Source organism: Falco rusticolus, chromosome 8 (assembly GCF_015220075.1).
Source record: "Falco rusticolus isolate bFalRus1 chromosome 8, bFalRus1.pri, whole genome shotgun sequence".
NCBI lineage: Eukaryota > Metazoa > Chordata > Aves > Falconiformes > Falconidae > Falco > Falco rusticolus.
Genome location: NC_051194.1, coordinates 21,620,314 through 21,643,282, shown reverse-complemented (window position 1 = coordinate 21,643,282; position 22,969 = coordinate 21,620,314). Strand labels below are relative to the sequence as shown.

The 22,969-nt window shown below is 52.8% G+C and overlaps 1 protein-coding gene, 1 long non-coding RNA gene and 1 pseudogene across 10 annotated transcripts; 1 reads left to right on the top strand and 2 right to left on the bottom strand.

Annotated features, from left to right (window-relative positions):
* Nucleotides 1–181: 181 nt before the first annotated feature.
* Nucleotides 182–12,270, bottom strand: LOC119152015 (annotated as a pseudogene).
* Nucleotides 12,271–12,279: 9 nt separating this feature from the next.
* LOC119152017 lies at nucleotides 12,280–22,232 on the bottom strand. Its single transcript, XR_005105649.1, has 3 exons — nucleotides 22,221–22,232; nucleotides 16,836–16,841; nucleotides 12,280–12,429 (listed from the first exon to the last, which is right to left on the bottom strand). It is a non-coding gene; the product is annotated as an uncharacterized LOC119152017 (long non-coding RNA).
* On the top strand, nucleotides 17,868–22,940 carry APBB3 (amyloid beta precursor protein binding family B member 3). Of its 9 annotated transcripts, none has more exons than XM_037396581.1 (13): nucleotides 17,869–18,040; nucleotides 19,235–19,425; nucleotides 19,757–19,833; nucleotides 20,096–20,153; nucleotides 20,327–20,467; nucleotides 20,876–21,003; nucleotides 21,132–21,137; nucleotides 21,224–21,338; nucleotides 21,424–21,511; nucleotides 21,680–21,763; nucleotides 21,930–22,129; nucleotides 22,215–22,397; nucleotides 22,696–22,940. In XM_037396581.1, the coding sequence occupies exons 1-13, from the start codon at nucleotides 17,992–17,994 to the stop codon at nucleotides 22,915–22,917; spliced, it is 1,542 nt and encodes a 513-aa protein (XP_037252478.1). In that variant the 5' UTR covers nucleotides 17,869–17,991; the 3' UTR covers nucleotides 22,918–22,940. The 9 variants fall into 9 exon arrangements, with proteins under 9 accessions (XP_037252477.1, XP_037252478.1, XP_037252472.1 ...); XM_037396574.1 differs by having other exon boundaries at nucleotides 17,911–18,040; nucleotides 19,099–19,425; nucleotides 21,930–22,045; XM_037396580.1 differs by having other exon boundaries at nucleotides 17,868–18,040; nucleotides 21,930–22,045; nucleotides 22,215–22,863.
* Nucleotides 22,941–22,969: the final 29 nt, after the last annotated feature.

The window sequence follows — 22,969 nt, the reverse complement described above, 5'->3', positions numbered from 1 at the left end:
AGATTGTATCTGACCATTGAAATACTTTATATGAACAGTGGTACAATAAATTGTCATACATGTACTGTAATTGTATTTCCTATAAATATTTGTTAGTTTTAATTACTATAGTACCAATGTATCTGCAAAGAGTGCAGTATGTTGAAATACCTTGAGTTTAGTTTATTGTTACAGTATGTAAAACTAACTTGTGCAGAAGGAAGGATGTGCCTTAACAGCTGAAATGAGCTCACATGATTTTAGGAGTTAACTTTGCTAGCATTACATAAGATGGCCTGTCATCTGTAAGACTTGAAAGAAAATGGAATGCTAAGGAAATTGCTCATTTCTGTGCTCCTTCTGGTAACCTTAGGCATTGAGTATTCAGTGCCAACACTCAGAAGTATCATTCCAACAATTAGTTGAAATACAGCTTTCTTCCAGACATCAGTTTAAAAAGTGAAGGGCCAGGCATATGTGAAAATGTATTCAATTTGTCCTTTTAACAAATAGCATTCCAAGGAGGTGAGCGATTTAAGTAGCTACAGTTCCATGTACAAATTCAGTTCAAGTCAATTGTCACTTTGTTGTCCTGCAGCCTTGTTGAGCTCCAGTGCAAACAAAGGAGTGACATGGGGGAATACTGGTGGAATCAGTGAAGAGCAGAGGTTCTGAATGCAGCAGTTGGGAAGAATGCTGCTGCCAGCCCCAGCTGCCTCCCCTGAGGAGAGCTCTGCCTTGCAACCCAGGTCCCCACCTGGCTACAGAAGGGTAGAGGCTGGGAGCAGCCACAATTTGCTGTCTTCCGTAGACCTGAACTGTGAGATCTCTGTCTGTGGGGGTGTCTGGGTAAGCCCTTGTTGGTCTGTGCAAGTGCTGTTTGTGTCAGCACAAAGCATATATATGCTCACGTAAGTGTCTGTGCAAACGGGTGTTTGTCTTGTCTGCTGGTGCTGTCTCATGCCTGCACCATGTTCTCTCCCTGGGTTTGGAGACATAGGGAATGGCTACAGCTGGTTGCTGGTTCTAGCTGTTTCCAGGGGTACCTGATCCTCAGTGGTGGGCCCAGATCTCCCCAGTGAGGCCAGTGATGACAGGTCGAGGTGTGGATGGCAGCATGGGGGTGGGAATAAGCTGCAGAGTTGAGAGTGCCTTGCCCCACAGATAAGAGTTGTGGGGTTGATAGGGCCCGAAGGTGTGCAGTGCCATTGTGAGTCCTTCGTGCTGCAGCTCCCTCAGATGGAGATGCTTGCAAGTGTCCATCCTGGGGTTCTACAGCTGCTTTTGTGTCGGGGGTGAGAGCATGATTTTCCATGTCACAATTCTTACTTTTGCAACTCTGTGTGTACTGTTCTTTTGTTGTGTGCCAGCTTAATTTTCCAGGTTGCTTGTGCTACACTGTATTTCAAATGTCCTTTGTCTTGTGCATTGTTAGGCTCTTCCCAAACCTGGCCGTGGTTCTGGCTGTTCTGCCACTCTTCCATTACGAGGAAGTTACTTCACGCTTGATACACTATCTCTGGACAAGTGTCTTTAACACAGGATGTCTAGAAAGATGCTGGAACAGCAAAGGATGAGCAGTGAAAGCTTCCAGCAAGCTTAATGAGCTCAGAAGAACAGAGAAGCCTGGAGTTCTGGGTCATCTAGCATGTAGTAAGGTAATAATGGAGTTGGAAGGGTAGGGCGTTCAATTCTGGCTATGGTATCTGTGTTGCTGGCAGTTGGATTAGATGATTGCTGTAGGCTCCTTGCAAATGAACTATTCCATTCTAGAGTCAGGTGGGTTATGCATGTGGAATTCTGTGTGCATCTTGTTTGGAAAATGAAGCGGGGGGTGTTCCCTGTGGGCCAGGGTGAGTGCTTGCTAGCTACATGGTACAACTGGTACAATATTGAAGTCTTGGGACCTCTAGTAAAGGAAGTGGGTGCAGGCTTTGTTGGTTGCTGCATAAGGATGTAACCTTGTGTGTCTGGGATAGGTTGCTGGGTTGAAGATGGAATGGGGTAGGAAGTTCTAATGCACCTTTGTTACAAAAAATGACTGCCAGTCTTGGCTTTTTCTGCAGCATGAGCACTGGGAAGAATTGTCAGCTGAGGCTGGCTGAAAGAGTTATTGATTGTGCCTTTGATTTCCACCAAACAGCATGGAAGTGGATAAATACAGAAATTGCATTCTACTGTACTTGGGACCGCCCCATTTGCCACCCTTCCCTCACACTCCCTGTGTTCGCCTTCCAGCACATTGCAGAGCACTGCAATTTTTTTGTCTGTCTACTACTTACTAAATATTTTTCTGTCCCTTACTTGCTTAATCTCTCCTCTCCTTACACCTTTTTCCTGCTCCTTGTCCGTTTCTTGTTTGCAGCATCATGTTTTCCAGCTCCCTCTATGTCCCTCTGTCCTTCCTCCTGCCTTTCTCTTCCCTTTTATGCCCCTGTCCTACTGCATCTGGCCACTGAGCCTTGTGGCAAGCTCAGATTTCTCATGTGCGTTAGTGAATAAACATCTCCTGCCTCCTGTGTGCCCCCCAGGTGTGTTTGCAGCTCCTGGCTGTGCCCAGATGCAAGGGAGGGGGTGATATGCTGTGGGGCTCTGGCAACGGCCCTTGTTCCCCTGGGGCTCCAGCTGATGCCTGTAGCACTGGGGCAGTGCAGGGAGGGGACATCTCAGGGTGGCGCAGTGTTGTCCTTGTTATACTCCATGGTATTAATGATGGTTCATTTTGTATCTGGCTTTTCTTCACTCTTTTGAATGGGGCTTCCTCGGGTAGAACTAATGCCAAGAGGAAAAAAGCATGCAGTCCAGTCGTAACGGGTGAGGTGCACACTGTCATCTTTCATAATGTTTCATAAAATGGCTTTTATTGATTTCTAAGTCTTCAGTGTTTTTTCAAAAGCTGTGCAGTTATGGGAACAGACAAGAGAAAGGGTGAGTCCACTAGCTAAGATGATAAGCAGTCTATTTAGTATCTTCTGATTCTACTTTGAATTAACAAAGACACAAGATTCTTATCAGGGTCTGATGTGGTAATTCCTTCATGTCCTACTTCTACCAATAGTGGATAAATTAGATATATGTTCTTCTTTCAACGTCTCCTGCTATAATGGGCTCTCTTGGGTTTTTTGCACCTTCTAACAACTCAGCCTTGGGAAGTCCTTGCTTGTCATCCCCTTCTCTTCCAGTGTCTTCTGTGCTCGTTTCCTTTGCCATCTCCCAGGGGATTTTGTACTGCTTTCTCTTTGGATTTTGTAGGATTGTTGATGCCATGACCTCTCCCATCCAGAAGGTTCTTCAGGGTGATTTCCAGCCCTATAATGATTTCTGTGGCTCTGTCTCACATCCCTGCAAATTTTCTTGTCTGGTCCCAGGTGGACCAGACCTATCTAGAGAAACAGGTAGAGGTTGAGTGTCAACAGCATAGACCTTGTAAAAATTGTCATACTGTTCTCTATAGTTCCTTTCCCATTCTCTGTATCTTTCCTCTTCCAATGGATCTTGGAAGTCTACAGATCTGCCAGAGTAAGCTTTCACATCATACGGTGGAACTTCTCTGTATGTGTTGAAAACACGTTCTCCTTCCCCTTAACGTGTGGCCTGTTTAGTGGGAGAGTGGCCTCTAAATACCGGACTAGAGACCTTTACCGTGCTTGGTATCTTCTGTAGGGGGGTGATCTTGACTGTGAGTGGGAATAACCATGTGACCTTGACCTACGACAACAGTTCTGACTCCTTTCTGCCTCTGCTTGGATATGGTGGTGATCGTGAGTAGGAATGAGAGGGGGCACGGCTAGATGATAAGAGTGCAGGAGCAAGAGTGGGAAGAACCTGGTCTTGACTTGGAGTAGGTATGCGAACTTCTAGAGTGAGATGAAGTTGTATATGGAGACTTGGACCTTAAAAAACAAAAGAAATTTATGAAGTTAATTCAAAACAGTAATTCACACCTTTTTTTTTCTTTTTTCTCCCAAATTTGTTTAGGTTTGGGTTTTTTTCCTCTCCATACGCTTATATCAAAGCTTCTTTCAGCTGCTGATATACTGCTACTGCAAACCGAAGAGCATGACAGCATGTAAAGGTTTCTGCTTACAAGCCAGAACAGCTGCTGCTGTGGTAGTGTAAAAACACCCAGGAAGGGTAAGTCTGCTTCCACTCAATTCTATCGCATGAACTACCCTAGCTATGGATGGATTTCAGGGGTGTACACTGGCGTCTACTGGTACGTGAACATACAGATGTGTCACTACCCAGCAACTACCTGCAGCACAAATCACTTCTGTTGCAGTAAGATGCAAAAAGAGCAAGTCTTAATGGCTACAGCATGGCATCAAACACCAAGAAAATAGGATTTAGGCTGGAGACAGTAAAGCTCCATTTGAAAATGCCAGCTTAGTCTATTTAACTTCACTACCTATTTGGCAATTTGTACAGGATGCAAAATACCCCACTTCTAGCCAGTTGTAGCCAAATTTTGCACATACCTCTAGCTCTAACCAAGGACAGTGACCACATTTCAAGAAAAATACTAGAGCTCAGTCTCTAGTAACATGACCAAATGCCATTGCTCTGGGAAAGATACTGACAGCATTACTAGCAGAGAGTTCTTCCAATTCCTGCCCAAGTGCTTTTTGAGGACAGAAGACATCAGCTATCTTGTGAAGAAAAAACTCAAGTTGTTCCACGTATGTTCATTCCTCCTCCAATTTAAGATTTCCTTATACAAGTCTGATCTTTTAATTCATAAGAAAAATGTTAAGAATGTCAACAAAATCTGAGTGAAAGGCACCAGTTTGCAGTCCAGGCTGAAATCTGTACCCACGTGAGATTAGACAAAGAGAACATTAAAGCAATTTCTCTTATGTATCTTCTCCAAAGTGCTTTGATGTAACAGTTACAATCGGAGCACAGAGACGAGGAATCTACACCTGTTCAGTTTCTAGCCTCCTCAGGGCTGTCAAGAGGTGAAGGATATCACTACAGAGAAGCTTTGGCAAAAGAGAACACCTATTCCTTCACAACTGCTGTCCAGTTATAACTATCAGTCACCTGTAATCCCTGCCATCTTTGAGCTAGTGACGTACATGTGGAGCTCCCATCACTGCTAATCCCTTGAACCATCCAGTCCACCTAAGGATAGAGAGGTGGACTGGAACTCCTCCTGATTCTTCTAGACAATCTGCTTCTCTGTTAGGGACATGCAAAGCAATTACCTGGAAAATAAAGCAAAGCGGGAGCATGGTGGTGAGCACTTCAACTTCAGCATTTTTCTGGCAGCTTTCTGTTTATTTGAGCATGAACATACCCTCATTTCTGGATCCTCACATTTGCCTTCCACATCCTCACCCCAAGCAGTTGCCTCAGTCTTCTCCCCCTACATTCAGCTTTGTGACTGTGGGAAGAGGCTGCCCATGCTTAAAAGAGACTCCCATCTCCCAGGTGCCATGTGCTCAAGGCTCCTCTGCCACTCCTCAATACACTTCTGAGCTTCGAAGTACTGCACAGATACTAACCAATCTTCTCTCCAACTTCCTTTCAATTCTTCCCCATAAACTTCCTAGGTTGTTGCCTCGTGATGATCTGTTTGGCCTGGTCTTGTCCCTGAACTGTTCTTTCCTTGCTTACTGAACCTGAGAATTTTAGGTATCTCTGGGACGGATTGCTGTGTTTTCTTTTGATTTATCTTTAAGATTTTATAAACACGATGCACACTTATAATCTATCCATAACAAATACATACCAAAAGGAAGAACTAACTGGTAGGGCAATAACAGCAAAAACAGATTCCTCTCTCTCCAACGGAGAGAAAGCAGCTTGGCTATTTGAGATGACTAGACTAAAGAAATTCAAAATGGTCATAAAAAACCAGCACTGACTCTTCCAACAATTTGCTCCATCACTAAGTCATTAAGAATCAAATGTTGGAGGCTGACTTCAATTGGGAAATCAGTTTCTTCAGCCCTATCCAGCCAGTAAGTAATTCGAAAGGGTGGCTTTGCACCTCATCCTGTCGTTATGTTTAATTTTGATATATACTTACGGTTTCCTCCAAAAGCGTTTCTTTTTCAGAGTCTACTTTTGGGTCACATACTGGAGTTTTATTTGTAATCGTTTTACTGCAAGCACAGATCCCCTTTGTTAGAGCCAACTCAAGCTGAGCCACTTAAAAATGAATTGCCACTTGTATTCTCCACAGCTATCTGTGCATACGCATTTCATTATAAATCAGCTACTGTAGAAGTAATGTAGGTGTTACAGCCTGGTTTAACAGGTTACAAGTCGTCAGAGACTGAATTTCTGTGAAATACTTACAGTCCCCAGCCTGGTCTGCCACCTGCTGAGCGAACCGCACTGGCTCTCATCGGATGACCTTTTGGAGTGGGGAGAGGAAAAAGAAATAAATCCCATTCAGTTCATCTGAAGATAATTTTTTTAGAAGAAATTCTAAAGTTACGGTCACTCACCAGGTGTGGGTATTTTTTGCTCTTGGGGGCCCAGAAGACATGGTACTGCCGGTTGTCTTGCTACAGGAACCGGAAAGCCCTTGTGAATAAATGCAAACAGTTGGAAAATAAGCTCTAATAAATACTGTATTTCAAAAGCATATGTTGAAATAAAACTTAACAGACCGCTGACTGACAGAGAGGAAGATTTAGAAAGTTTGGTGGCAGTCACCTGAGCAGCAGGTGTCACAGTCACAAGTGGTCGTGCAGGCGGTGACGGCGGCTGTCGCTGCTGCTGCTGAATCTCCTTATGGAGCCCTGTTGTGTAGCCGGTTCCATTGTGGAAGTTGTTCACAGCCTAGAGGCAGAAGAACATGGACAAAAAGATCAAAGTGTCAGATTATGATGACAATAGATGAAGAAAAGCCTCCACAGGGTAAAATGACTTGTATAGTCCTGTACATGCTATCAAGCCTAGAGTAAAGCAGCACACAGAGATAGGAACACATCACATGAAACACTGCTATTAAGGACTGGTAGCTCAGAGTATCTGTAGTTAAAGGACTTCAGTGTTAACAGCGAATCTGAGAGGCAGGCAAGCATGTTTAGACAAAAGTTTGACCTGAGTTTGCCTGATTATCTCTAAAGAGTTGTCAGCTTCTGTAACAACAGACAATGCATTTGAAAAGTAAATGCAGCCTTATTCAGTTTATCCTTCTTTAAGGAGATGTCAATAATTTCTTCCCTTTCAGCTTTTTACAAACAGACTTTCCTTACAAACAGTTGATGAAAAAGTCACCACGTTACCTGGCGCAGGAAGTTGTTGGCAACTAAAGCGTCAGGAGAAACACCTGTCTGATGACACGCCGGGCAAGTATGTTCCTCCGATTCCAGTAAAGCTGTTCTAATACCTGTGTGTAATTAGAAGCGTCAAAATAGGTTTCAGCCAAAGTAGGGAAATCTTTGGGGTTCTCATCAATTATAAGAACACACAGACGATTAATGGGTGGATATGGTCTTGAATGGAGAGCATGAAGCTATAAATGTTCAGTAGTGTAAAAAATGCCCAGTATGCAGCAAATCGCTATACAGTTTTGACATTTCCCTGTTGTAACAGCTGAAGACATAGAGTGGGCTGTGTCCTTGATGTTTGGACTAGTCTTTTTTCTACTACCGAGTACAGCAAGAAGCCACCAACATCAAGGCTAATGAACAAAGCACATCTCAAAAAGCCATGAGTCGGTTCGAGTTTTGAAGGTTTAACCAACTCCTGTGGCAAAGAATGTAGATTAAATGCCCGACTGCCTGTTTGTGGCGGACCAGAGTCAGTCACCAGAGCTGGCTCTATAGTTGTGTATGAGAGAAAGAGCTGTGGACAAACTACGTGCATTCCATATCTAATACTGTATTCACCTGCACAATTATGCACTCTTCTCGTACTCGACCTTCCGCATGTGAAGAAGATTTGACTAGATACACAGAAAGGGAAAAAAGCTCTTTGGCCTTTGGGTTGGTTTTTTTTTTTCCCCCCATTACGGAGAAGAGGCCTTTCCTACTCCGGGCGTACTGAAGTATGAAATAGACCTGGTAGCACAGGTGATCTCCTATTCCTGCTTTCAGAAGATCCTGATGTGGTGTTTTGGATTAAAAAACACGGGAGGGGAGTTTACTCCTTACATTACATTACTCACTTACATTCGTCACAATAACTTGCTCCACAGCATGGAATAAGCGCTGCATCCGTCACTGGATCTTTACAAATGGGACATAACAACTCGTTTGGAACAGGCCTGTCTGCGGAGGAGGAGGAGGGCTCCTCTGGTAAAAGGGTGGCTTTTCCTTTTTCTCTCTAGCATAAGCTTCCCTGGAGGGCAGGTGGGGAAGGAAAAAGAAAAAAGTGAAAGATGGGAAAGGAAAAATTTTCCAAGCTTTGGATTTTATCAAACAAAGGTAATAGATGGAAGTCTTCTCACTCCACATTGGCTTTCTACAACGTAGGCATTTACGCTAAATGACTTCTCTAGAGCCACACTATCAGAAGAAGAAGGAGGGGGGAACATTTTTCCTTCTGCAGAACTCTCCCATCCGTTGGATCAACTACGAAATGAGCTCAGACTAGAAAAATAATTGCTTGACAGCTAGAGAGCAGGGGAAAGGAATCCCACCTCTCCTTTGCCAGAGGGTAAGTGCAAATTGCTGGATCAGGGTAAAGTTCGTCCCCAAGTAATTTCATTTTGTAAATGAAAGAAGTCTGTGCTACAGCTTCTACAACAGGAGATCCATGACAGAAAAAGGGAAGTGCTACCGAGTGCACTTTCCAACAGCCACTCCTGTCAGCACACAGCAGTAATTTCTTAGTTTATAGCAACAGGAACACTTCAGTCCGTTTCACACATGAGATTTGCTAAAAGTCAGAGGAGGAGGAAATCTCAGTCCAAGGGCTATTTGTTAAATTTTGCAAGAAGCCTTTGAAACGTAAACCAGAAGCAAAATGAGCATTCAGAGAGAATGATGCCAACTGGAAACACTACTGAAATGCCTTGCAGAAATACAGGTTCTTAGCATACCCCAAGGTCAGCCAGCTTCCCGGGGCATGAACAGTAGGACTACTCTATTTTAATATGGGAAAGTATTACATATTTTAAGGTTAAGATACGACGGTAGTGCTTCCTCCCTTGTAATTAGAGGCTGGCCACCTCGGCTGCATTGCCACTCAGACATTTACGCACGGTTGCTCTCATTCACATTTTGGTCAGGTCCAGATTAATTCCATACTTGCGCATTAATAGTTGGTATTGTGTATTTCCCAGCCTTTGTCAGCACAGCACCTTTTGTGTTGGGATCCTTCACCTCCATCAGGAAACTCCTTGGAATTCCGGTGCTCCTTTTAATTCTGCGAACAGGCTCCATATTTTTGTCCTGTTGAGAACAGAAATGCAGACATCTCTCCTCTTCAGACCCACACTTAAAATGACGTTTCAGTGATAATTTTAAGCAGTGAAAACCATTAATCCCCTCCTTTTACCTAATATAATGGCTGCTTGACTCAAACTCCTGCTTTCCCCAACTAGCATAGCCAGGACGTACCACAGGTTTGAGCAGAGTTTTGAACCCTTTGAACAGAGTTTTGAACACCATTGCCGAACATTTCATCATCTGTAAGCTGTCCATCCTTAGCATAAAGGACTCCAAATTTAAAATTCACAGGTCCCTGAGAAATAGAACCACACATTATAGGATAAACAGACAATCACACAAAAGACCTAAAATAATGTTTCCTCCAAGGACTTTTATATACGTCCTACACACGGGAATATACACTTCATACCAGCTCCATTACATGCTCAAGTAGCAGATACCTAATAATTTACTTTTGATCATAGGTTATGAATTTTATGATATTACTAAGTTGGTCATCTATTAATATGATATATTATGCCGGTGCTTAAAATGATTTTCAATCTCAGATGTTGCACGGAAACACCACATTTTTTTACTGCAATAAGCAATTGATATCTAAGTCATTATACATCACCAAGTGAGTGCTAGGAGTAAAAAGGTTACATTTACCTCTTGCTCTTCAAGAGCCAATAAATCCTGTAAACAAAACAGTATCTTTAGCACACCAGTAATGAAGACAGCACAAAACCCCCTGTAACGTAGTTGTGTATTTGTTTCAATTTCAAAGTAGCCAGTTCAACTGATAAAGACAGCCGATTTTGTAACTGTAACCCTACTCCTCGTTATTGTCCTACTACCGAAAGAAACAAACCACTGGCATTTATAGGTAACAACTTATTTTTCCAGAAAATAATAAAAAGCCACAGCCAAACAAAAAAAAAAGAAGTCACCTCCTACCTTCTGTATCTCAGGATGAAAAGTTTCCCTCAGGCTCTTCCCAAATTTGTCATGACTCACAGCACTGAAATGCAAATGAAATACTACTTTATAGGAGGGCAAGTATACATTTCAACATTAAACCGCTAACTGGCTGTAGTTAGAACTGATTTTGAAAAGAATTGTTCAAAGAGCCTTGCTTACGTGGAATTTTTTGTGAAAGAGCCATTTATTTCCCACAATACTAACCTCTGAGACTTCCTAAACTTCTTTTGGATTTTAAAACCAGAAATAACTAGGACATTCCACGGAGATCAGGTTTAAGTGTACTGTATTTACTTATAAAGCACAGAACTTTATTCCATCATCCTTCACTTTGGCTTTATACATAATCGTTGTGAGCGTATTAGGAAGACTCGATAACCTATTCTATTTCATAAGCTTCTCTTCTATCTCTTTGAAAATAATTCAAGGCATGTCAAATGAAAAACGAGCCGTTCAGCATCACGTTCACACCCCAAAGATCCACAAGCAAGATCAACTGCCTCAATCAACAGAAAGACTTAATTTATAGCATTTCTTCCTAACTTGTGTTTCTACGTGACTATTATTTTTGCCCATTTTTTCCCTAGCATTGATTTCTGGAGCTGCGCAGCATGCCACGGAGTGCCAAATGCAGTCTGTCTGAGGCACGCCGAGCTGACACGAAGGTCACATCTGATGCACCTTTCCATCGTTGCTTATGCTAGGCCACCATGCGGACAGGATTTCCTGTAGTTCCCTTTGAAAGCAATTAAAATGCTAAAATTAATTTACAAAAAAGCAGGTTTATCGTGTAACTGAAAGTCTTTGAGATAGTCTGTAGCTAGACTCACACTGTCTGTGAACAGGGTGAAATGGCAAAGGACTATCAACCAGGCCCAAGGGAAGGCTCAAAGGCTGTAAAAGCTGAAGAATAGTCAGGGAAAGGATTTTAGTCCAAGCCCAAGCGGGCAAAAGGAGATGACATTAGTCCTACTGCCGGGAGGTGTGGGGGAAAATCACCTTGAAGGGGGGAGGGAATTTGAGAAAATTGCATCCTAACAGAAGCGTAGTATTACGGAAAGCTTTTTTAGGGTAAAATACAGCTACAGCCTTCAGGAAGGTTGGCATGCACACAATTTGTGTCACCACAGTTCCCTAAGAAGCAGCAGCTCAGCGCACATTGATAGCTTAAGGCAAAAAGCCAAAAGCAACCCCTCAAAGCCCAGAACCATTCTCAGGAACACAGGAGTTAAGCCTAAAATTGGTTGAAAGCTGCTTCCTACCTCTTCCCCCACCACCTTTCCCCCTTCAACATCAGCACATTTCCTTGTGATACCTTTTCACAAAAAAAAGATTGAGGCCTGTGATATCAGCTCGGTACCGAAGCACCACGATGCGCTTGCTGGCTACATGCTCTCTTAGAAGGCTGACAGCTTCTCCGCACACAACAGCTGAGGCTTCCAGCCTCTCTAGCCTTCCCACGCACTGTGAAACGTGAGGAAGGCAAAGACCGGTAACATCTCGGGGGGATCAGGAGGAAGTCGAGATGCACTACACTCGGAGCCCAACGTGTTACCCAGAAGAATTACCACAACAGAACAAGAGGCAGGAACAATCGGTAGACAGGCAGATAACATGCACGGCAGCAATACCCAGTCAGACTTGCAGGACACTTCCAGTCACTTCATCCTGCAACTTTATTTTGAATTTAGTTAAAAGGTAATCAGATTCTTAACGCTCATTCTGCTTTTGTAACTTCTGGAGAAAGGCTAACATGTGGCATTGGCATTACAGTCCAATTATTGCCCAAGCAGCAGCGCAGCACTCTGAAGCAGCGGGCACATGGAGCCTCGTGGGCCCTTGGCAAGTGCAAAAGTTATCCCTCCGTAGTCAGCAGTCCGACTCACAAGCACAAGGCACATGTGGAAAAGTAACATCTAGACTGACCTTCAGTTTAGCTTCCCTTGATTTGTCAACGTACAATTCCAATGGACCTAGGTACAAAGAAAAAACAAAAGAGCCCCGTTTTGCTGAGAAGCAAATCCAAAGGCCTCTTCCCCTCGGCTGCTCTGGCCCAGGAGCTGACTGTCAAGACACAGGATCAGCGAGACACCTGAGCTGCTGCCTCCCAACACTCCCCGGTAGTTAAACGCTCGCCCTTCGCAGTACTTTTTAGAGAAATCGGCAGTCTGGGGCGAGGGGGGCGGATTCCGCCGCCGGCTTTCTTTCCTTTCCCTTGGCCGCTCGCAGAGACGGGAAGAGGCTCCTGACCCCCCCCGTGACAGCGTTACCGCAGGCCCCAAGGCAGCCTCTGCGGCCCGCGGGGGGCGGCTGCCCCAGCCCGCTGCCACGGCCCCGGCCAGCGGCTGGGGGAAAGACAAAGCCCCGCGCAGAGCTGCAGCGGCTGCCCGGGCAGCCCGGAGGCGGCGGGGGGGCGGCAGGGCGCTAGGGCCGACCCCCCTCCCGGGCCCCGCCGCCACAAGGGAGCACCGGGGCCGCCCCGCCGCCGCTCCTCGCTGAGGCAGCGGCGCAGCTCCGAGAAAAAAAAAAAGGCAGCAGCGTGAGGAGCCCGCTGACCACCGTGACTGCCGGGGAGACGAGACCCGCTGGCAGCCCGCTCACCTCAGCCCGCCCGCCGCCGGCACCAGGCGCTCCCTGCCGCAGCCAAGCGCCGGCCCGATACGTCCCCCCCAGCCGGCCTCTGCCCGCCAGGCTCGCCCGCCGGCCCCCGGCCGCCCTCAGCCCGACCGCTCACCCAGCGCGTCCCGGCCCGAAAGTCTTCCGGGCTCCCGCGGAACTGCCGCACCGCCACCGCCGCCCCAGGGTGCCGCGCGGGCCGGAAATGAACCCACCTTCCGGGGCCGGGCCGGGCCCGCCGCCAGCCCCGCCCACGCCCGCCGGCCCCGCCCACGCCCGCCCGCCCCGGCCCCGCCCCGCCGGGCAGCGCGACCCAGAGCCGGCCGAGGAGGGGCTGGGGCTCCCGGTCTGCGCCGGGGCGGGCAGGGCCTCGGTGCCGCCGCGGGCTCCTCTGAGCCTGCCGGCCCCCGGGTCCCTGTGGGGGATGCCCGCGGGGTGCGGGCTGTGCCGAGAGCGGCTACCTGGGGGAGGGGGGGGCGGGGAGACGCAGGTGAAGGAAAGACGCCTCTCCGTTGTCCCACCTTGCAGCCCTGCCGCCTAGTCTGCACCCCTTCGTTCTGATAACACCTCACTTTCCCGTCACAGGGAAAGGCTGTGAGCTCAAGAGGTTAAACCGTGCAACACCTCATAATGGCTTACTTGTGCAGGGGAAAACCTTGTATGAGCTTTTCCTAAGCCACATATCCACACTACTCGCTTTTTCCTACTCAAAAAGTGCATTCCTGCAAAATCTCTTCTATTTTAAAAAAATATATTTAAAATTGCTGTTACTAACGTGCTTCCAAATGCAAGCAGAGCAAATGCACCCCTATTGCGCACAGCAAAATGGAATGCGTCATACAGAAAGATTTAACAGCTTGAGCCACGTGGGTGCTTTTGCATACGGAGGCAATAAGTGCCTGGGCTGCGAGTGGGAAAAGGGCAGAGCAACGTGAAACCTGCAGCGGCGGCGAGCAGCTCCCGTGGTCCGGTGGTGTAAACTGGGCCGAGATCTCGGCCCGTGCTCACCGTGCCAGTGCTCAGCACAGGGTTGATGGAGCACTGCTGCCATCTAGCGAGAAGAAATTGGGTACTGCAGCCGCCCGATTGGAGGAGTGCTGCTGCCATCTGGCAAGAAAAAATTGGGTACTGCAGCCGCCTGGTTGGTAGAGCGCTGCTGCCATCTGGCGAAAAAAAAGGGGTACTGCAGCCGCCCGGTTGGTTGAGCGCTGCTGCCATCTGGCGAAAAAAAATGGGGTACTGCAGCCGCCCAGTTGATGGATCGCTACTGCCATCTGGCGAAAAACATTGGGTACTGCATCCGCCCGGTTGGTAGAGCGCTGCTGTCATCTAGCGACAAAAAATTAAATACTGCAGCCAGGCGCTTGGTGGTTCGCTGCTGCCATCTAGCGAAACAAATTGGGTACTGCAGCCGCCCGGTTAGTGGAGCGCTACTGCCATCTGGCAACCAAAAATTGGTACCAGACCATGGGGCTCGAACGCATGTCCTCCGCGCGGGAAAGATTCTACCGTTGGCGTGACCCGAACCTGGGTCGTTTCAGTCGAGCCACTTCTACGCATGCGCTGCCCTTAGTTTGCCACAAATGCTACTTCACATGCGTGAAAGCGGATTTCGTAATAAGCATACAAAACCACAAACCCCGCCCCGCGGCGTCAAGCCGATTCTGTGCAAAGGCTGCCCTTACTTTTTCCTGAAATGCCACTGCGCATGCGTAAAAGGCGATTTCGTAATGCATATGCATCTATGGAAACCACTCCGTCGGCGTCAAGCCAATTACGCGCATGCGCTGCCCTTAGTTTTGCAAGAAACCCCACTGTGTATGCGTAAGAGGCGATTTCATAACCAATATGCGCCAATAGAAACCACGCCCCGCGGCGTCAAGCCCATTATACGAATGAGCTGCCCTTAATTATGACAGAACTCTGACTGTGCATGCGTAATTGCCCATTTGGTAATGTTCATGTGCTGCCAGAAACCACGCCTCGGGGCGTCAACCTTATGCTGTGCATGCGCTGCCCTTAGTTTGCCACTAACGCTATTGAACATGCGTATTAGGGTTAGGGTTAGGTGGAATGCCTTCCTGGCACCTTTCCCGGCTGGAGTTGGCCATGGGGTGTGCAAAAGTCAGTGGTTCCCCACCTCAGCCCAGGAAGCCCAACTTCTGTGGTGCCCTTCAGCTGGCTACTGGGGCAGTGTGAGAAGTGCCAGCGGAATGCCTTCTTGGCACCTTTCCCCGCTGGAGTTGGCCATGGGGTGTGCAAAAGAAGTCATCAGTGTTTCGCCGCGTCAGCCCAGGAAGCCCAACTTCTGTGGTGCCTTTCAGCTGGCTACCGGGGCAGTGTGAGAAGTGCCAGCGGAATGCCTTCCTGGCACCTTTCCCCGCTGGAGTTCCAGGGAGGGAGCGTATAGCCTCTGAGGCACACGAGAGTGACGAGCAGGCAGCCGAGCCGAGCTCAACCAAGCAGAGCGGAGCCAAGCCGAGCCTAGCCGGGCTGATTAGAGCCGAGCCGAGCAGGGATGAGCCGAGCCGAGCCAAGCCGAGCCGGGCCGTGCCGGGCCGATTCGAGCTAAGCCAGTCTGAACCGTGCTGTGCCAAGGGAAGCCGAGCCGAGCCAAGCCAAGCCGAGCTGGGCCAAGCCGAGCTGAGCTGATCCGAGCTGAGCTGAGCCGAGCCGAGCTGAACCGAGCCAGGCCATGTCGAGCTGAGCCGAGCCAAACTGAGCTGGGCCATGTCGAGCCAAGACTAGCCAGGCTGAGCCTAGCGGAGCCTGGCTGAGCCGATCCGAACCTAGCCGATCCAAGCCGAGCTGATCCGAGCCAAGCCGGGCCGAGCCGGGCTGATCCCAGCCGTGCCAAGCCGAGTCGAGCCGGGCTGGGCCAGGCCGGGCCAGGGCAGGGCAGGCAGGGCAGAGTCCCGTTCCATGGGGCGATCGCCATCGAGGACAGAAGGGATGGCGGCAGCCACAAAGGACCTCCCGTCAGTCATGCGCATCAGGAACAGGTGCCCCGTTCGCTCTGCTTCGACTGCCCGAAGGCGGGGCTTTGTCGGTCCCGCTTCTTGACGGCCAGCGAGGCTGACTGAGGCCCTCCCCGTCTGCCCCATCCGTCCCTCCGTCCGTCCGTCTGTCTGTCCATCAGTCGGTTCCAGCCAATCATCACCGGGCAATAGCAGGGTGCGCAGACAGCCGGCGACTGCCACCACCTCGTGGACGACACGCGCCCTGTGCCGAGGGAGATCTGGTCTCCGCATCTGGCCACGCGCCCCCACCCACCAGCCATCCGGGCGCGAGGGCGTTGCTCTCGGCCGCGCCGCACGGCATCCCGGGAGGCTCCCCGGCAAAGGAAAGAGCCCGCCGGGGCCTTACCACCGCAGGGATGGGGTGGGGGTGGGGGTGGGCAAGTGGAGATACAGGCCGGGCGCCTGGTCAGAAACGGCCTGGTCTGACCTACCTACCCACCTGCTGCAGAGGCACAGCGTCCCGGGGAGGGAGCATATAGCCTCTGCTCCGCACGAGAGCGACGAGCAGGCAGTCGAGCCCAGCCGAGCCGAGCCAAGTCGAGCCGATCCGGGCCGAACCAGGGCCTTGCCTCCTTTGCAGGTTTTGCTGAGCAGGAAAAGGCATGGGAACAGTTTGTGTTGGTGTTGCTACCTCATGTTCTGATCAGCCATGCTTGGTTTAGGGATGTGAAATACATGTTGAACTAAGGAAAAGGAGACACATGCAGCAGAGGATACCATGGTGTTGCAAGTGTAGCATAAGCTTGTTCCTTGTAGGGGCAAGGTCACTCCTGGGAACTCGAAAAAGAGGAAGCATCACTTGGTCTGAGCAAAACAGGTGTCAAGGTAAGGCCTACAACCCCCTCTGAGTTCCATCACCTCAGACACATCTGAGCACAGGTAAGCATGAGCTTCCCTTGACCCTGCTCTGTTGGATTGGGTTAGGTTTAGGCAAAACATGCCCCAGGGGCTCAAGGCTTGAATTGGGATCTTAGAAACCCAACCAGCTCTGGACAGATGCAGAAGAAATGGCCTGTGGCTGCAAAGTCAGATATCAGCAGAAGATACATAAATTATTGTGGATGACTACAAAGTTGTATTACGCAGTTGAGGTGGCATGGGAGGCTATCAAGGACACGGGCTACGTCCAGGACTACTAGCTTCTAGGTATGAAGAAGAAAGGGTTAAGAGGCCATGACGGAGTGTCTAGGCATGCTGAGGACAGCAAACCATTTTGGAATATATAGCTTGGAAGGACTTTGTCCCTAGCAGCACGTGGAGGGGCTCCATGGGAAAATTGAGGCGTACAAAAAATGTCTCCATTGCCTCTGTCCCCGAGTACTGAGCATCAATCAAGACTGTCAGTTCAGTGTAGCACAGAAAACAGAAGTCTCAAACTAGAGAAGAAAAGCTCTTGGCCTCCGGTGAGAAGGGGGAGATGACAAGCATGCACATTTAAGTGTCCTCAGTACTGACTGAAGGAGGTTGGACTGCAGGCAGAGGGATGTCGGAGGACCTGAGCATGCATGGAAGAGAATGAACAAGGAATAAGCATGGATGGAGAGGAATAAGGGTGATCTGTGGGGAAAAGGGAGGGGAATGGAGGAAACCTAAGGGTGCATGGAGGGGAAGGGAATGAACCTAAGGGCACAAGGGCACCTGGACCTGCTACTGCACTCAGAAACCTCCTTTCCTGCCCCAGATGCCCCTTCCCCACTCCAGTGTCCCATTTTCTGCACCAAACCACCCGAAGGACCTCACTGCCCCTCTGAACTCTTGGTAACACCGCCGGGCACCCAAACACCCGCTTCCCTGCCAAACGCCGACGAGACGCCCCCTTCCGCACGCTATGGCTACAGCTCACACCCGCTCCCCACCCCCTCCCACCCCCCACCCCCCCCTTCCCCGCCTCGGTCCTTGCCGCGATCGAGCAGCCCCTCCCGTCACCGCCCTCCGCCTGCCCGTCTGCTCGGCCGCCCCGCCCCCGCGGGATCCGCCCCTCCCGCCGCAGCCACCGCTGGGTCCGGGCCTGGGGAGGCGGCGGGCCGGGGGGCCGCGCCGGGACGGGCGCCGGGACCATGCTGGGCAAGGACTACATGCTGGCCATCGTCCTCGTCAACTGCGACGGTCAGCCGCGCGGGGGGTGGGCCGCGCTCCGGGGACCAGGGGCCGGGGGCCGGGCGCCGGGGGCCGGTGCGGGTCGGGGCCGGGGGCCGGGGACCGGGGCGGGGCGGGGCCGGGGCCGGGAACCGGGGCGGGTCGGGGCCGGGGGCCGGGGACCGGGGCGGGGCGGGGCGGGGCCGGGGGCCGGGGACCGGGCCGGGTCGGGGCCGGGGGCCGGGGACCGGGCCGGGTCGGGGCCGGGGGCCGGGGACCGGGTCGGGTCGGGGCCGGGGGCCGGGCTGGGGAGGGCCGAGGCCGGGCCGGGGGGCCGGGACCTGCGGGCTGGAGCGGCGGCCGCGCCGGGCGCTGTCCGTGGTGCTGAACGGGGCCCGCAGCGGCCTGTCCTGGAGACGCCAGCCCCGTCCCGCGCCATCTCCTCGTCCCTCCCAAGGTCGTGGGGGGCACCACCAACTTCCGTCTCCACCCTCCCGCGGGTCGAGGGTCCCGCAGGGCTAGGGAGGAGAAGTGGTGGACCACCGCACTGCGGCCGCCTCCCCCGACAGCGCAGCCCCAGGGGATGAGCACCCACGAGGGATGTGCCGAGCCCTACAGATTTTGGGCTGCGTTCCTAGAAGCAGAGCTGTGCTGCACCACGGGCTCATTTTCACGACCTCTCCAGGGCTTGGGGTGCAGGGAAGAGGGAGTTAATCTACCCCTCCTAGCTGCAACCCCCCAAGGGTACTTTTCTTCTCCTAGACCCCAGGGAACTGTCCCCAACCCCTTTCCCCCGCCAAGCTGAGAAGAAGCCAGTCTTCAGCTTCCTGGCAGAGGGCCAGGGACCACAAGCTGGCAGGGGGCAAGTTCTGGGCTGGCAGCCCTGTGCCCTGCCTGGGCACCCCTGCAGGATGCCTCTTCCTGGCAGCCTCAGGCTGCCTTGTGTTCTCTGTGCCCCTGCCAGTGTCACCCCATCCCTTTGGGTGCCAATGAGGCAGCTGGTGCACTGCTCACTTGCCTGGGGTCCACCACCACTGCAGCCTCTCTGGCGTTATGCCAAGCCTTCCTTCACTGTGCTCCTCTCCTAGGCCATGTACCCAGCCGTGCACCCAGAGGCTACCACAGGACCCTTTAGTTGCTGGCTGAAGCTGCTTGCTTCTCAGGGTGCCCTGCAGCTGGGGGACCTTCCCCCCGGCCCTTGCCTCACACTCTCCCTCTGCACAGACAACCTCTGGAGTGACCAGAGCCTGGAGACAGACCCTGACCTCCCCCCAGGCTGGAGGAAAATCTGTGACTCTCTGGGCACCTACTACTGGCATGTGTCAACGGGCACAACACAGTGGCAGCACCCTGCACACACCACTTGCCCAGGAGGGCACCTGGAGGCTGATGGAGAGGAGACACTCCAGGGAATGGTAGGGGTTGTGGGCAAGGGGGTAAGGGCTGGTGTTGGATTCCACCTGGATGGCTTCCCCAGGAGCTGGCAGGAGCCTGCTGAAGGGCCCTCTAGGCATTGGTAGTCCATCCTCCCCTTGGAGCAGGCTTGTCTGTCACCCTAAAGTCCTGCTCAGCCTATTCCTGGACCGGGTTAAGCCCCCTGAAAGGCTCCAGCAGGCTCTATATTGGCCTCATCCTGTCTACATGGGATGCCCACAAGCTGAGGCACTGCTACCCCGGAAGGGAGGGCTCCTACCTGGTGCCTCCTGACAGCCTCTCTTGCTGCTCTCACCCCTTCTTCTCTCCCAGGACTGCCAGGCCCCTGTGGCAAAGCACTTGGCAAAGAACAGGCCCATTCCCAGCCCCATGGCTTCGCTGTCCCAAAGGTAGGGCTGCCCATGCATTCTGCTCGTTTGTGGGGCACCACTGACCCTTGACCGCCACTGGGTGCTGGGCCCTGGTGCACCCCACCGGAGCAGCCCCACACATTGGAGCCAGTATGACCATGCTGGTCACCTCTGTGGGATGCTTCCCAGCTGGTGGCATGGGGGTCTGCCAGTGCCAGGACATCCTGGTACTTCCCTGGGTGTCCCCAGGTTCTGTGCTGCTGAGCGGGAGCTGTCCCCTCACTGCCCCATCCATCTACAGGACCTCACTGCCCTGGCAGGGAGATGACTTCCAGCACAGCGCAGAGCCTGGCTCCAAGGTACCACACCCAGGGGCTTCACTGCAGCGTTGTGGGCTGGGGCTGGCAGAGGAGAGAAGGCAGACAGTAGTTGGCAGGGACAGGGATGGGAGCAAGAGCAGGGGTGAGCATGCTGGCATGGCAATGGGTGGCTGTGCTGGCTGGGCACTGAAGCCCCATGTGTCTCTGCTCAGTGCTTTGCTGTGCGTTTGCTGGGCTCGGTGGAGATCCCCGAGGAGGACCTGGCACCTGGCAAGAGCAGCATCGCTGTCAATAACTGTATCCAGCAGCTCTCCAACAGCAAGGGCCAGGGCTCTGGGGAGAACCAGGGTGAGGTAAGAGCCTGGGATGGTGTTGCTAGGCAGAGTCCCACCCTGGTGCCACTGCTGCTGAGTCTGGCTGTCCCCACCGATGGGGGGTCTGCTAGGGGCCGGGTCAGGGAGAGGTCCCAGTGGCAGTCAACTCTGTCCAAATATGGCATCCACGAGGTGGTCCAGAGTGTGGGGCAGGTGGGTCTAACAGGGCTTTCCCTTGGGAACGATGCCAGAGGTGCTTGGGTGGGCTGTCACCACACATGGGAATGGTACCTGGGGAGGCATGAGGGGGAGGGGGGGTGGGGCAGGGCTGTCCCCCCACACTTGGGGCTGATCAGGCTGGGGGAATGGGGTGTCCCTACACATGGGCTGGGTGCTGCGGGCACCCAGGCTGTCTGCCAGGCAGAGGGAACTGCTGACCCTCTGCAGGGCCAAGACCTGGTGATGATCCTGAAGAAGGACACCATGAGCCTGGTGGACCCCCTCGACCACAGCCTCATCCACCGCCAGCCCATCCTCAACATCCGTGTCTGGGGTGTTGGCTGCAACAATGGCAGGTGCTGGGGGCTGGGGCAGAGCTGGGGGCTGGGGGGGGTGGGGTGGCTCAGCCTGCTGGGTGGCGGGAAGGCACACCAGCAGTAACCTGTTCCCTCTCCTTTCTCCCCAACTGCTGCTGTGGCTACAGGGACAGGTAAGAGGTCACAGGGCCAGGGGACAGTGCAGGTAGAGGGGGGTTGCCTCTGCCGGGGTCTCACTGACTTGCCTGTGGCCTTGCAGAGACTTCGCCTTCGTGGCCAGTGACAAGGACACCTGTGTCCTCAAGTGTCACGTCTTTCACTGCAATGTGCCTGCCAAAGGCATCGCCAAGGCCCTGCATGAGATGTGCTCCAAGGTGGGGTGCAGGGCCTGAGTTGGTGGGAGCATGGCCCGGAGGTCTTGGGGGTAAGGGGAGGCATAGGGACCCCCACCTCTTGCAGATTGTGGCTGAGCGAGCTGTAGCAAGCAGCAGGCTGCCATGTGCCACTACACTGGAGCCCGTCTCCACCGAGGACCTGCCACTGCAAGGTATCATACCCCCGACTGCTGCCAGCTGCTCCCCCAGCCCACAGTCTTCCCTGAGGCAGCGGGATGTCCAGTGACCACAGCCCTTTGGCCTGCTCGGCTGTATCCCTGGGGTCCTTGGGGACAGGGTGGGACATAGGGGTGCCACCCCTTCCCCTTCTATCTTGGCAGTGGATATCCTGGAAGCGGTGAGGCAGTCTATGCAGACCTACAAGGCGCTGTACATTGGAAGCCTGCCTGTGCCCAGGGCCATGGGTAAGTGCTACTGGCCCTGCCACAGCTGGGAGGTGCCCGAGACCCACCCCCAGCTGTGCCTCGGTGCTGAGCAGTCCCTGCCCTTGGGGCTGCCTGGCAGCACCCTGCCTGCACTGTGCCTGCAGCTGGGGCAGGGGCTGATGGGATGGGGTCTCCCGATCCCCAGGGATGGATGTGCTGAACAAGGCCATTGAAAAGCTGACAAGGGGGCCTGGGCGGGAGCACTGGATGCCTTCCCTCATCCACGTATCTGACACAGCCATGCGGGTGCACCCCGCGCAGGTGGGAAGGGGAACAGGGGGCTATGGCCGAAGCAGGCACCCTGCTGCCACTGGGGTAGGACAGGCAACCCCCACAGGGGACCCAGTCTGCTGGCAGAGGTGATCTGGTGGGGGTGGCAGGGCTGTCTGGAGTATGGTCAGGGGTGGATGGGTCCATGGGGTCCCCGCAGGAGGACGAGGAAGCAGCACACATCTGGGAGTGCCAGGTGCGGTATGTGACCTTCCTGGGGGTGGGCCGGGATGCCCACACCTTTGCACTCATCGTGGACACGGGGCGATGCTTCCAGTGCACAGCCTTCTGGTGCGAGCCCGACGCCGGCACCATCTCGGAAGCAGTGCAGGCAGCCTGCATGGTGAGCGGGAGCAGGAATCCCCCCAACTCCCCAGCCCTGTGGGACACCTGCGGGAGGAGGAGGAGGCAAGGGCTGGGAACAGAGGAGGGCAAAGCTGAGGGCCTGAGTGGGATGCCCAACCCTGGGGGGCGGCAGGGACGGGAAGGAGCTGACCCCTCGGAGCCGCATCCAACCCCTCGCCACACCCAACCCCCCAGCGATGCCACCCTGCGGCCACGCCTCGTGGTATGCGGCCCTGCGGTGGTGTCGCCTTGTTCCTCCACCCCACGGCCACGCCCTGTGCCTCGCGTCCCCACAGGTGCAGTACCAGAAGTGCCTGGTGGCCGCTGCACCGGCTAAGGTGAAAGGCGCGACAGGCCGGGGCTGGGCCGGGCCGACGGCCGCAGGGGACGCTGCCACCGGGGCGGCCAAGGCGAGCGGGAGCAGCGGAGGTGCGGCGGGGCCCGGTGCCCGCAGGCGCGGTCTCTTCTCCTTGCTGGAGGCCTTCCGCCTCAGGCGAACTCTCCTCCACAGCCCGTAGGGGGCCGGGGCGGGGGCCGGGGGCCGGGGCCCCCCGGCCTCCGCCCCGGCCT